This window comes from Hippocampus bargibanti, linkage group LG09 (assembly GCF_051943395.1).
Source record: "Hippocampus bargibanti isolate YZ-2025 linkage group LG09, ASM5194339v1, whole genome shotgun sequence".
Lineage (NCBI taxonomy): Eukaryota > Metazoa > Chordata > Actinopteri > Syngnathiformes > Syngnathidae > Hippocampus > Hippocampus bargibanti.
In genome coordinates this window covers 9377565-9392694 of record NC_142742.1, presented here as the reverse complement: position 1 = coordinate 9392694, position 15130 = coordinate 9377565, and the positions used below count along the sequence as shown (strand labels likewise).

At 40.2% G+C, this 15130-nt stretch overlaps 1 protein-coding gene across 1 annotated transcript in view; it reads left to right on the top strand.

Annotated features, from left to right (window-relative positions):
• The window catches only part of cnksr1 (connector enhancer of kinase suppressor of Ras 1), a 38907-nt gene that overhangs the window by 11461 nt on the left and 12316 nt on the right, over positions 1-15130 (top strand). Inside the window, exons 5-11 of the mRNA XM_089003632.1 lie at positions 6230-6274; positions 6361-6480; positions 9031-9090; positions 10261-10326; positions 11093-11221; positions 12005-12123; positions 14989-15116. Of these exons, the coding sequence (XP_088859758.1) occupies positions 6230-6274; positions 6361-6480; positions 9031-9090; positions 10261-10326; positions 11093-11221; positions 12005-12123; positions 14989-15116 (667 nt within the window). The remainder of the gene's footprint in view (positions 1-6229; positions 6275-6360; positions 6481-9030; positions 9091-10260; positions 10327-11092; positions 11222-12004; positions 12124-14988; positions 15117-15130) is intronic.

Sequence of the window (15130 nt, the reverse complement as noted above, 5' to 3'; positions counted from 1 at the left end):
TCTATTCTCGCTCACCTGTGATTTCAGAATTAAATTGCCCACCGGGAACAAATATTTACAGAGAGTAGCAGAAGTGTAGCACACGTTCAGGTAATTGAAAAAACCTGAATGTCATTGTTATCCGGGAAGCATTTGACACCACTGATTTTTTTCTATTCCTTCTGGCCGTATCAGATGTGAAAAGGATGATGCAGCTGATAATAAGGTGAAACATTAAAACAAAAACAAACAAGGATGTCAAAAATAGGAGTAGTAGTGCGTTGGCATGCAGGTGCAGTGACAGTATCTCATTGAGCAGTGATGTGGAGGAGAGAAATGGCGCTGATTCAGAGGATGTTTTCCACTCGTTTATTGGAAGTTCGCTAAAAGTGACTGACTGGTGTGATGAGAATTTGATAAGTCACTTTACCCTGTGTAATGTGATAATGATGCCTATTGTGCCCTCATTTCCTGTTTTTTGAATTTGTGTATGTATGCTTTTGTATGCACGTGTGCTGGGTAATTGCTTTGTGTGGTTCTCTTTTCTTGCGCTTCGAGTTTCAGTTTTCCCTTTGGGTTGTGATTTTTTTTAGCCCGCAAGACTGGTTTGTGTGTGTGCACAGGAGTTCATTAGTGTTAGCAGGAAAGTGTGATAATCACGTAAGGAAACCTTTCCCACGATAAAGTTTCAAGATGTAGTAGACAAATCTCTAAATATCAGTAACAAACCATTTTTTTCCACATCAGTAGCACAGGATTCGAGAGGGCTGCTTAGCATGCATGACAGTGAAGAAAGGACTGTTATTTCGTGTTTGGTCAAGTGTGTGTGACGTTAGGCCTCCCACTAGTTCGAGGGCTACCACGATTGCAACTCAGGTGGTGTGTGTTGCACGTTGTCGGTGCACTCGCCGAGCCTGCTGTGGATGAGCTGCATCACCTGTTGTTATTTTATTTCTGTCGTCGGTATTAATAAGTTTCTATGGAAAAGGAAAAAAATCAGGGTGTTTATACTTTATCTCGGGTTTGCAAAGATTTGTGCTCAAGGGCCACATTGGATTTTTAAAAGAAAGGTCAGATAAAAAGGGGAAGAAAAACACCTCAGTAAAATATGTCAAACATTTAATTTTTTTCATTTTTATTTAATTTCATGAAAGACCTTTTAACTCATTCACTGCCAGATGATGATCAAAAATGTGGACACACATTGAGTTTTAGGGCTACATAAACATTAAATGCAATGTGAGAAACCTTAGACCTCTTCTTTCATCTGAAAAAAAGAGTTAATCCCTAAATTATATCTGTCTGGAGTTATATGAGCTTGAAAGGAGGGCGGCTGTCCAAAATACAATGCAATACATACATATTGATTTATAGAGGGCTTTAACAACAGCTGAAGCTGGAAAAAAAACGCAAACAGGGGAAAAAAGGGGAATGTTGCCCTCTTGTAGAAGGGACCAACATTGCTAGAGATATGGCCAGTGTTTTATCGGTACCCAAGCAAGAAAAAACAAAACCCCAACTATTTCGGGAATAGCCATCTTTGTCATATTTTCATTTCCCGAATAAATACGTGAATGAGTTCATTAGCATAGCTCTTGCTCACGCTTAGATGCTCCGGGAACCAGATTACAGAATGGAAGCATACTCTGTCGAGCAAAAAAAACCTCTCTGTTTTAAATGCTCGCCGAGTCAAAGTCTCTTATGACATTTGATGATAATCTTCTACAGTAATTCCATCCATCCATCCATCCATCCATCCATCCATCCATCCATCCATCCCGTACCGCTTATTCCTCAATAGGCTCGCGGGGAGGTGGAGCCTATCCCAGCAGTCTTCGGGCACGAGGCAGAGGACACCCTGAATTGGTTGACAGCCAATAAGACGCACAACAGTCACATTCATACTCACAACTAGGGACATTTTGGAGTGTTCAATCTGCCTGCCATGCATGTTTTTTGGAATGTGGGAGGAAACTGGAGGACCCGGAAAAAACCCACGCGGGCCCGGGGAGAACATGCAAACTCCACACAGGGATGCCGGAGCGGGCCGCGAACCGGCGACCTCTGCACTGTGAAGCCGGCGTGCTAAGCACTTGACTACCGGGCCACCTCTACAGTAATTAAGAATGTTTATTTTTTTGGTGTGGTGATGGAAAATTATTTCGCTTTTGGGGCTTTATGTTTGTCAAAAGGAAGCTAGCCTTGTGTCATTTCCATGGAAACTACCTTCTTGAGTAGTTTATATTAAATGCAGCGTTTTTACAGATTAATTCATGTCCTTTCATTTGTATTAACCACAGTGGCTTTTAAGTGTCTGACATTTCTGAACTGTACATGAAGCGCGGGAACAAAAGCAAAAAAAAAAAAAATCCTTCTTTTCACAGATTTAGTTCTTTGACGCCAATATGGAGAAAAAAAATCAAAGTTTGAAATTGGAATGATGTAACCTTTACAGGGGTGAAGTAAAGCAGTGATGTGGAAAAACGACGAGCTGGTAGAAGCAAGTCTTTTTATAGCCGGCTGTTGACCTGCTGGCAAATAGAAAATATTTGATGAATGTAAACTGGAAGCTGGAGACAAAACAGCAGTTTACGACAGTGTTTTCAAGATAAAACAAGAAACAATGTACACCTTGTCTTTGTTTCCTTGACAACCATGGAGAGAGCAGCTTTGGGCCAAAGACACAAATGCACACGCACGCCGAGCCACATAACGCAAAACACCACAATACCTTCTCTTTTTATCCACTTGCATTGTTGGTCCTTTCAACACATAGGACAATGATTAATAAAATAAATATGAGCCTTTCAAGATGCCAATTTTTGTTTTGAAATTGACCTTTCACAGTTTTTTTAGATTGGATTCGTCTCTACTAGTCTCGCAGTGGAGAAACTTACATTTCACAGCAGCAAAGTGATGAAAGTAAGAGTAAAGGAAAGAAAGAAATCGAAAAACAAAACACAGGAGCTGCTGTAAAGACAGCCACTCTCATAGCGCCATCTTGAAGTCAAAACAACAACAAAAAACTAAATAACAAATAATGTGACACAATACAAAAGTCACAGACAGTCATTCAATCTGAAGCACTTTCTGCACCCTCTTTTTATTGTATGAAGCAGTTCCAGATGCAAGAAGAGAGGATCAAAGTGTCCTTTTCACCAGTGGATTAGAGACGTCATTGTGAAATGTGCAGATCTGCTACTAGCTAGATGTTAAAAGCAAACACGAAGCTGTGGCATCCATTGATGAAAAGAGTCTGTCCCATGTAAATCCGCTTCAATTCCAAGCCACGACAGTTCCACATCCACTTCGGCGCTCTGCGCTGGTGCTCATTTCTTCTTATCGCGCGCTCCTCGAGCCTTGCATTCATCCAGCCGCAGACTGTCCAACAGCACCAACCTTTCCGCTGAACAAAGTAGGGCTTTGAAAATGCTCCCCATTATAGTCGCCAAAAGCACAATCGTCCCAGAGCTGTCCAGCGATGACAATCAAATGGCATCTGCATTCCTTCCAATCAAAAACAGTGCTGGCATATTTGTGCTGCCTAAAAGGCGCAACCGCTCAGCAGAGTGTCCTCTTTGGTGAATGTCGTGGCCAAAAATGCTGAAAAACAATGCGCATCCATTCCACATGACGCACAACAACATAAAGTGACACAAGAAAACACAAAAAGAACATTAGAGCACTTTCTGGCAGCTGCTAATTCCGCTGCCATCTTGGACTTTTTTTCTGACCGCAGCTTCAAGTAAGGCGGTGATAACATACTAAATTGAAATATTGGAATATCTTTGCCTCACTAGTTTCACATCTAGACATACGTTAAAGTTTGTCATCATGAGGAAAAAAGCAATTATCTATGCGTAATATGCTCTCAATCGACATGGTCAGTGTGGTGACATTATCTTGTCATGCACCTGTGGCCACAGTCGTTTGCGACTGTCACATATGTGATATAATGTTCCCAAAAAAATAAACATCAGCATAGTTTCCAGTGACAGGTATGAATGGCGTGTAACCTGAAATGTTGAAAGGGTTCAAAGAAAAAGGTGCTACTCCTCATTCTGGGAAGAAAGGTAATGACTATCTCTAAGTGTTGACATTATTGGGCATTGTGTGGTGTAGTCGACAAAAAAAAACAGCTGTCACACTGCTTGAAGCATTGTTTAATTAGTTTGGGGGCAAAATCCTGCCACTGTGGCCTCTTGCAATTTGCAATTTCACAGAGATTAGCCACCTTCACAGGCTTTTATGTAATCAACACTTCATTAGGGGCTCGTGAAAGAGCTTCGTAATTCCCTGTTGCATTTGGTAGTCAAGCTATTGAGTGGTCTGCGCGCTGTCGACACTCCCGGCACCCATCTCGTTGTCCATCTAAAAGTGATTATATGGTGTTCACAAAAGTGAGCGGATTCATCTGTATACTTTAGACTGTAAATGTTTTTCTTAAAGGACAACCAACGTCTCCGGACAAGTTGTGTCCATAATTTGTAAAATGGCTTCAAATGACTTCTACTGAGCGTATTTTACAAAGATTCCACCGCATATAGCTATATTTTACGTTTTAAGACTCGCGCTGAATATTCCGGAAGTCTTGTTTTTGAGTTGGTTACGAGTCCTCACCCTACGTCACTGAAGGAACGCCCCTGACCGAAAAAAGGATACATTGTAGCCTTCCATCACGTCAATGCATGTTGCTGTACTTGTTTGGTCTGAAAACGTCATGTTGTACCAAAAAGAGTCAGAAGAGGGCGACAAAGCTCCATGTATGGAATTTATCAGCCTGTGGAAACGGGCTGATTAATTCAACACACGGAGCTTGGTCGCCATTTTCTGCCTCTTTTTCGGTGATACATTTCCCCCCAATGTTGCCTTAAAATGGCACGGAATAAATTATTTAATCGATGGCAAACATGCATACTTTCCTCTTCAGAACTATTTGAATTATATTCATAACTGGATGAGTAACAAGAAAGCATATTCTCCGAATCTGAAGCCATTGTTTTGATTCTCGAGCAAGGCAAGACGTCTTGGCGTGACACCACGAACATGGGGGCGGGACCTTTTAAAACTTTTACTTTTACTTTTTACACACTTTTTATTGGTGTTTTGCATTTGACTAAAAATATCGTACTGCGTGTTTTGGGTATTTTAGATGCTATAAAACGTTTTTCTGATGTCAGTTAGGAAACAGAAAAGTGACGTTGGTTGTCCTTTAAGTAACTGAATCATGTATTCGACACAAATGAATAGCAAAGAATAGTGAAAATACAAACTAACAATTAGCAGCTATGTGGCAGCGTTGTTCACCCTGTACTGGAACTCCCAAAGAGCAGAAATATAAATGGGTGTTAAAAAAAAAATAACCTTATACACTAAATCACCCATGAACAGTCATCGTTATTTCAGATGCCTACTTTCATTTCTGTATTTAACCTTTTTGCTGTCTATTTTGGTGTGTTTTTAAATGCCCTCAGTGTACATTCTTTTAATAATTTGGTAACCTACTATTGTTTTCGCTGGTTGGCTTTTGAAGGTTGTAAAACGTTGTGTGAATATTTTTTGATACTGTGTCCTTGCTTGTGTGGCACACATTGAGTTGCCTTGTCTGCTCTTTTTAAAAAGGTGCTATGCCTTATCTCGCCTTTGTTGTGTAAATCTAGCAATTACTTGCAGGCACTGGTTTATTTTGGTTAGCTAGTCCGTTTGTTCGTTTTGAGTTTTAAACCAGGCATTCTTTTAGGTTGACTTTGGTAAGGCCCAAGGGGTCAAATTTACTTTTAAGCATTGGATTCAGCAACACATGTTGCGACACCATTTGGCACCAGGCATCCTTTGTGCAGAATGAATGATGATTATTAGTGCCATACTGATGAGCTTATTGGTGTTGAGACATCTCACTCATTGTCTGTGTTTATACTGCCCCCACTTGGTCATGGTGCACACACTCCAATGAGCAGCGGAAAATGTGGCTAAAACTATATTGCATAACTCTTATTTTCACTAATTCTATTTGAGTATGTGATCACTGTTTCATTTATAAAGTACAATACAATATGATACAGGCATTGTCCACTATTTGCCCATCGGCTTCAGTAATATCCATCGGAAGTGATTCAGAGGCAGGAAATGCCCTCTTTTTAGGAAACCGGGGGAGCTTGTCCCATATCCGCATAGCACGACCAATCAATAATAGCCATCAGTATTAAATGACATACATATTGACCACGTGCCGTTTCCCCCCTTCCAACAGAAACGTACAAGCGTCTACGAGAAAGAGAAGGACATCATCTCTGTGGTAAGTCACTTCAAGTCTTGTGCTATCACATCCCTATTTTTGAAATGTATTTTTTTAAATAAGTATCCAATTTTTCGGGGTCAAAGTGTCGTCAATTGGTGGTGGTGTGCGACGAGATCCTCAGCTGCAGTCCGCAAGCTCTGCTTAGCAACACGACACAACTTGAGAGTGTCGACCTGGTGCCCGCTTCACCGGGAGAACAGCTGGTAATTATTATTATTATTATTGTTATCGTTATCATTGTTGTTGTTAGCTCATTCACTGCCAGACGTGCAAAAATGAGGCCAGTCCAGTGGCAGGGTTTTTGTCATTGTAACTCAAATTCCAGGACCTACAGAATATTGAGTTTTAGGACGACATAAACATTCAATAAAGCGTTAGAAAACTTAGACTCTCATCTTTCATCAGAAAAAAAACAGTTAATTCTTAAATTATATTGATCTGGAGTTATATGAGGTTTAAATGAGGGCAGCTGTCCAAAATACAATGCAATACATACAGATTGGTTTACCGTAATTTCCGGACGACAGAGCGCACCTGATTATAAGCCTCACCCACTACATTTTTAGAGGAAAACCGATTTGGTACATTTTAATATGAGCCGCATGTGCTCACATTAAAATATGTAAACATATTCACAAAGAAAGACAGTACAAAGAGTTTTCAAAGTTTTAATAATATACTGTAATAATAATAAAGCTTTCTTCCCAAACGGTGCCTGTGACGCAGCAGTAAAACGTTAGCAACATGGTAACAACACGCTAGCAACACAGCATAACAGGTTTGGTAAAACAGGTCTTGTAAAAGAACATACTGGTAAAAAAAAATCACGGTAAGCCATCTTCATCTCCCTCCTTTGAACTGAAGCCATCGAAGTCCTCAGTGTCGGAATGAAGCGGTGTCATATAGACGTCGTCACACTCCCCGCTAGCACTTGTTCTTCCCGTTGCCGTTTCCAGCATCTCACCATCGATTCGTTTATGCCAAGTTTACGTACAGCAGCTCTTCCTCAATGCATATATTCCAGCGGTCTTATTCTTACCTTTTCTACCTTTCTTTAGTCGTCCCACAGTGGGGAAATGATATTATTATTATTATTATTATTATTATTATTATTATTATTATTATTATTATTATTATTATTATTATTATTATTATTATTATTATTATCCATCCATCCATTTTCCATACCGCTTATTATTATTATTATTATTATTATTATTATTATTATTATTATTATTATTATTATTATTACATTTGGAAAACTTTGTTTCATTCATTGAATGTGCGCCTTATTGTCAGGTGTGCTTTATACAGTACAGTCGTACCTCGGTTCTCGACCATAATTCGTTCCAGGAACCTGTTCGAAAAGCGATTTTTCGTCGAACACCAAAACCACCTCTTTGCTCCTGTCAGTTGCGAGTTGACAGCGGGGGGAGGGGGAGGGGGGGGGCTTCTCCACCCGCGGTCATTCTCTAATCACGGACATGGGGCATTTATACGGTTCGCGATCACCTCGCCAATGCCGGATGATTGACTCAACTCACCACCGTACCTGGACTCTTCCTTCGATGCGCGAGTGTATCCGGTCCGAGTTATTTTCCCTGCGTCCCGTAAATGTATGTCATCTTCCGGGATTGCGTAATTTTGCACCCTCGTGTGCCATTTGCTTTTTGCCGTAGTAAGCGGGTCGGATCACCCCCTGCCTTCTTACTCGCTGTGTTTTCTTTGATTTGTGAATAAACATCCTGCTTGGGTAGTACGTGTCTGCTATGGGATCCCAAAAATTCCACTACGTTCCGACGAGTCAGCTGCCGTCGCTCTCGCTCGGAACGTGACAGCTACGGATGATTCGGCTACAGGATGTTCTTTTCTGTTCTGCTCTCACTTCCATAGCCACATCACTAGATTTCACAGCCGCCTTATTCTTTAATATCGTACTGATCGTAGATTTCGCCATGCTGTATTCCCTCGCCAGATCAGACACTCGCACACCTCCTTCATATTGTGCGATTATTTCTTTCTTAAATGCAATAGTTGTACGCACTACTTTTCTTTTGTCACTTTAAGCAGCACTTACTTTCTTTGGAGGCATGATTCGGGGCTAAAACTCTTCGTACACCTATATTAAACGCTAGAGCAAAACGCAGCACGTCCGCTAGCGACAACAGTTGGTCACGAACACAGCGATACACCCGTGCACCGCTCAGCTCCCCACCCTCGCGTACGCACTCACGTGTCGTATTGGCGTTCAAACACCGATTGATGTTCGAAGGCCGAAGCAAGAATACCTCGAATATTTTGTTCGAACAGTGAGGCGTTCGAGAACCAAGGTACCACTGTATATGGAAAAAGTTTGAAAATACACCATTCATTTAAGGTGCATCTTATACTCTGGTGCGCCTTGTACACCAGAAAATATGGTAATTGCAGGAAGTGACTTAACTTGCAGCAATAATTGTTGATGATGATGAATCAAATCAAGAACATTTGCACAGGAACTTTCTTTGATGGCACATAAAAAAACTTTTTTTTTAATCACTAAACGGTCTGAGAAATTTGCCAACGAGTGTAACTGTGTATCCATGTGAAACGTATCGATCAGGTCTTGAGGGAGAGATTAGCTTGCTCCTAATTACCGAGCGAGCCATCAATACATCTGGAGACAGGCGTCGATATTTCACACAGTGATGACTGAGTGATGCTCCCGTGTGTGTTTCTTTATTTTCCTCCCTCATTGTCTTTGTCCTTCCCAGGGTATCGAGATAACATCCATTGGCTCCAGTAACCACTATGTGACTGGAACTGCAGCAGAGGTCAGACTGTTGTTTCAGAAACTTTGACCACACTATTAAAGGTCTTACAATTCCACCCATTTCAACTTTTCACAAGGGTCTAACCGAGCCTGATTCATTTTTTGTTGTTGTTCTTGTTGTGTTTTTTAGGCCAATTAAGATTTTTGGCTGAATAAAATCAGCTGAAAGTTAAAAAAAAACGTAATGTCCTTTTTTTTCCCACAAACATTTTATAACAATAAAGATGAATTATTGGCAGAACGTGAATTTTTACCACTCAGTTTGCCTTTAGAAGTAGTTTAACTTTATAACAAGGAAAATTTACAAAAATCAGACTATACCGCTCCCACATTTACCAAAACATCATGATCGTCAAAAAAAAAAATACAATCCAACTTGCAAACAATTGTTATTGTGCTACCATGCGGTTCACCCAGGTGAGATTCTCAAACTTTTTAAAACCAAACAAGAGCAAAAATACATTTTAAAAAAAATCTGTTTTGAAGCAAGGATAAGTCCGCCGAAAGGTGATTCATTCTATCAGAAAAAAGGCTAAACACAGAGATTCCGATGCCTGACGCTGGTTGTCTAAATATAAAAAGATATCATCATAAAAGACGCATGTGCAATATATGCTTTCCATAACTACTTTCCAGCATTCCACTCTTCATCACAATGGTGCGCTTCGCACTGTGCTTGCGTCTTTTTTAAAATGGCTGCTACATGTTATCGTTGGTGGAAAATAATCCAAATTATGGACAATCGGCACATTTGTTTTTAGTGCTAACCAAAGATAATTGAGCGTGTTAAGAAAACAGGGGAGGGATTGAGGGTTGGGGGTAGTGATAATCAGCTGCTACAAGTAAAGCTTTATCACTCTTGTGGCTGAAGGCCAACAACTATAAAACACATTATCTTCTCTATTATTAACATTTCTCCATTAAAAAACCTGCTTGGAGCTGTTTGAGTACTTTTCATGGTTTACAAGGTGAATTAACACTGAGAAGTTACGTATAAGTAGCTTCTTTCTATTGAGAGCTAAAATGGGATCCACAGTTTTTTACATTTGGGTGACACATCAGATATCAGGGTAATTAATTTGAGCCCCCTCACCCCCGAACCACTCTATGCTTTTTTTCTTTACTAAGCTCTTGTGCCACTTAGGTTGTCTTTATTTGTATCATTCTTTAGCCCTCAAGTGAAGTCACAAAGATCCTGGCTGGAGATGAAGTGATCAAAGTCAACAACCAGATTGTTGTGAGTCCCCCCCCCCCCATTGGAAATAACATCTATAATAACAATATCAAAGGAAAATATGTTGCACCGCAAATCTTATTAAGGTTACAGGCACTGTAAATATCCTAGAAGTATACAAAGAGTTAACCGCTGCTATTGGTAAAATCTAAAAACAAGAGCACACCCATTTAACGGATGCCCAAATAGCACTGGCAGAACTGTGACACTATCCGTTATTGAAGCATTTTAACATTTGCGTATGCTCTATTTTTACCTGTAAGTGTCGCAGAATTGTTTTGTGAATTTGGCCCTCAGTCTTGAAAAAAATCCTATGAGCTGGGGTCACAGATAAATCTCACACTTTTTTAAGTTGAGTCATAAAGACGCTGTCACAATTATAATGAGATGAAAAAAAATGTGAAAGGCAAATGCAGGCAAGATGAGCAATTATTTAATAGTCTTCACAAGTATAGAAATTAATTAACTGCTGTGAAGTGTTTTAAGAAATGGGCAAAACATATGGACAAATGTAATGATATGAAATTCTAATTCCCGAGTTAACGCAATTTTCCGCCTACAGTGAAGAAATAAAGGGGAGGTAGTAGCGATGATGTACCCGAAAATGTGTTGCCTTTTTAGCTGAAATCAGATTTGTCATAGAGGCTAACTGGGAAAGCATTGCCTGTTTAATGTGAAGTTGAGGCCAGAAATAGGCAAATTTGGCTGTATACTATGTTAGAATCTCTGTGTCAAAGAGCTTGTGTGTGTGGGTGTTTTATTGCTTTAGGTGGGCTGGAGCAGGGCTAACCTCGTGAAGAAGTTACGGGAGAATCCCCACGGCGTCAATTTGGTCATAAAAAGGTCGTCAGGCTCGCTGTGTCGCAGAGGCCCAGGCCAGTGCTCCTTCTCTGTGCAGGTCATTGAAGGACTCATCCACTAATCATTAGGTTCTGGTACAAATTGAATTAGACACTGCAGTAAAAATGCGCTGCCGTGTCCGGTTCAAATCCTGAATGGATAGTTGGAATTTTGTATCACTTTGGATTATCCCCTGTAAACAACGCCAACTCATTAACAATTTCAGTAACCACCTACCTACCTACCTACCTACCTACCTACCTACCTACCTACCTACCTACCTACCTACCTACCTACCTACCTAACTAACTAAGTAACTAACTCATTGGGTACCTAGCTAGGTAGCTAACTACTAACATAACTGAGCAATTGACTAACTAATTAACCATACAACAAAAGCACTCACTAACTAATCACATAACCAACTAGCTAACCAACTAACAGATTAACTGCCCACCTAAGTAATCACCTAGATAGCTAACTAACTGACTAACTAATGTCTGAATAACTAACTAGCTAGCTAACTAGCCCACCACCAGATAAAATGACTGAATAATGCTCTGGGAATCAAAACCAGTAAAGCACTTGTCAATTAATACCAACAATTGGTAGCCAATATGCCAGTAAGCTAGTTATCGAGCACAAAATTTAAACAAATACCTACAGCAAGAGAATCAAGTTTTAACATTCTGCTAACTGAGAAATAACTGAGTCACACGAGGAACTTACTAGCTAAGTAACGAATTGACTTTCACTGTTATCTTGGTTATGCCAAGACCCTACAACAGTATCAAAAATGAAACTCACTTGCTTGTATTTGTGTCGATAACTCGGTCTAAAGGAGGAGGACTTCAATAAAGAGGAGAGTTCGGAGGAAGAGGAAGAAGAGGGCGAAGAAGACAATCTGAGGCACTCCATATTTGAGAGGGTAGCAGCTTCAGTTCGGTCCCTGTCTTTCAGGTAACCATCTCAGTCCTACTTGATTTTTTTCGTAAAAGCTGTCCTGTGATTGTATTTCCTTTTTGTTCATGTAGCGAGGCAGCTAACCAACTGACGCTCCAGCTAAATACAACTACAGTGATACCTCATCTTACAAATTTAATTGTTTCCCAGAAAGTGTGTGTAAGATGAAAAGTTCATCTGCCAAACATTTATTTCACATATGAAACCATTAAAAATGAGAATAATCCGTTCCCAGGTCCCCATAAAACATAAAATTCTACTAAAAAAAACTTAAAACTACACTAAATATACCTTATTTTATGTATAATAAATGTGCTATTGTAATTAAATAAATAAACTGTACTATATAATAAAGTCGTTTTATTTAACTTTGTGATGGTCGATGTTATTGCCTCTTGATGATATCCGAGTGAAGTTGCCGTGCTTTCTCTGCGATAATATCCTCACACACTGTCCCCTGCTAGCTGCTTTTCATTAATCCAAATCAACAGAAGTTTTTCAACCTCTTCTATTGCCTGAGACCGTTGCATATGTGACGGGTGTCACAACAGTGACTGTCTTCATCTCCACGATGCTGCTGTATTAATGAAGACGAGACGCGTGGATGTGTCTTTTTATTTCTTTTTATTTCTGCAACACTGCAACACAGTATGGCAGAAGGGATGGGTGAAGTCGCATGGGTTTCGTCTTGTGATTAACCTGAATCTCCTCGAGATTGTTCTCAAATGCAAAACATTGTAGATAACAAAACAGAATTAACAACGTGTGATCGTATAGTGGTTATTTACAGAAAAAGAGAATACAACACAAGTTCACTGTTATTTACAAGATGTCCCTGAACGCATCATGGGCGGAGACTCAGCAGAACACGCGGTGCGCTTGTAATGGCTGGCGCACAGTTCAACCAGCCACGGACACTCACGGGCAAATGAGACACGACACAAGAAACTAAATATTGTTCAATAAAAACGAAATGAAACAATTATTACCTGCAACACAGTATGGCAGAAGGGATGGGTGAAGTCGCATGGGTTTCGTCTTGTGATTAACTGCGCAATAGAAAAGCACTATGAAGCTAAGTTCCACTCGACAAAACGTGAAGTAAGACAACACAGAAACACCCTTAGCTAGACGTAGCAATGGTCGACTTAGCGTACTGGTACTGGGACGCTAAGTCCCACAAACGCACACCTCGTTCGTGTTTTTTCGATGATCTCCTTCTTCTACTCGACCGTAATTTTCTTTTGAGTCCTCTTCGGCTTAACATATACACTGTACATGTTTACTTTTAACTACAAAACTAATACTGTATGTTGTGAGTCACTATTTGTCCCAGTTAGCTGCTTGGCGTATACTAATTGAACTTCAACCCTTTCATGCACCCTGTAACATGATAACATAATAGATAAACTGTCCACTATTGTAACTTCTGTTCCTGAAAGGCCCTAACTAACCTAAGTCTCATTTCTCATTCATCACATACAAACGCTACAGATGACTGAGTGGAAAGGCTTTCCTTGTTATAACGGAACTTGTTAGTAGCATTTTAACTTAATTCACTACCAGGATACAGTAGGTGGAATAAAAGGGCAAATACCATAAATTCCCCACTGCTCACACACGAAAACATGAGTAGGAAGTTGAATCCCTGAGGGAGTTTGTGATACATGCAAGAAATATTCCAATAAGGAGGGAAAAGAAAAGGAGGAAACAGAGATGGGGTCAGATGAGACATTGAGAAGTGATATCGAACAGATGCTCTCTGATGAATGGATGTAGTAGGAGTTATGAACATTTGGGCGAGGATTGTAATTCTTTTGGAAGAACAACACATTTCCATTTTTGCTCAACTAAGTCCAACATTTTGAATTTTCTTTAGGACTGAATTATTTTTTGCTCATAAAAATAAGCGGTTCCATTGAATGTTGTGCTGTGCGTTGTGATGGTTTAAAGTTTAATGGATGACCATTAAAGGACAACCGACGTCACTTTTTTGTTTTTTAACTCACACCAGAAAAACGTTTTATAGCATCTAAAATACCCAAAGCAGTATGATATTTTTAGTCAAATGCAAAACACCAATAAAAATGACTTAAAGTGTCCAAAATCTGCAAAAAAATTGAGCTGCGAATTGTGCATTTTCAGAAAGTCCCGAGCCCAGTTCGTGACATCACGCCAAGATGTCTTGCATTGCTTGTGAATCAAAACAATGGCTTCAGATTCGGAGAATATGCTTTCTTGTTACACATCCATTAATAAATATGATTCAAATAGTTCTGAAGAGGAAAGCGTACATGTTTGCAATCGATTAAAGAATTATATGTGCCATTTTGTGGCAACATTGGGGGAAAATCTCTCACCGAAAAAAGAGGCACAAAATGGCGACCTCCAGTGGCCACCTCGGCTTCCACAGGCTGATAAATTCCTTATATGGTGCTTGGACGCCCTCTTCTGGCCTTCTGGCGGCTTTTGGGTGCAACACGAGGTCCCCAGACCAAACAAGGACAGCAAAATACATTGACGTGATGGAAGGACCGCTACAATGCATCTTTTTTACGGTCAAAGGCGGTCCTTTCGTGACGTCACGTACGGACTCGTCACAAACTCAAAAACAAGACTTCATGAATATTCAATGCGAGTCTTAAAACGTAAAATATAGCTATATGCGGTGTAATATTTGTAAAATACGCTCAGTAGAAGTAATTTGAAGCCATTTTACAAATTATGGACACAACTTGTCCAGAGATGTCGGTTGTCCTTTAAGCCATCCATGTTGCACGTCTTATCTAAAGTCAGCCGCGTGTAGCACGAAAATAGCATCGAGCTCCTTCATTCTCAGTTTGTGTGTATTTTACTGTGCAGGAGAGCTGTTCTAGGGCCAGAGGTGACTGAGGAGCCTATGGGACAGGAAGAATCTGAGCTTTCCGCCGATAAGGAGCTGGAAGGCAGGCTGACTCCGCAAGCTGCTCCATCATCACAGTTAGTCTCAGGTAGAACACTTCCA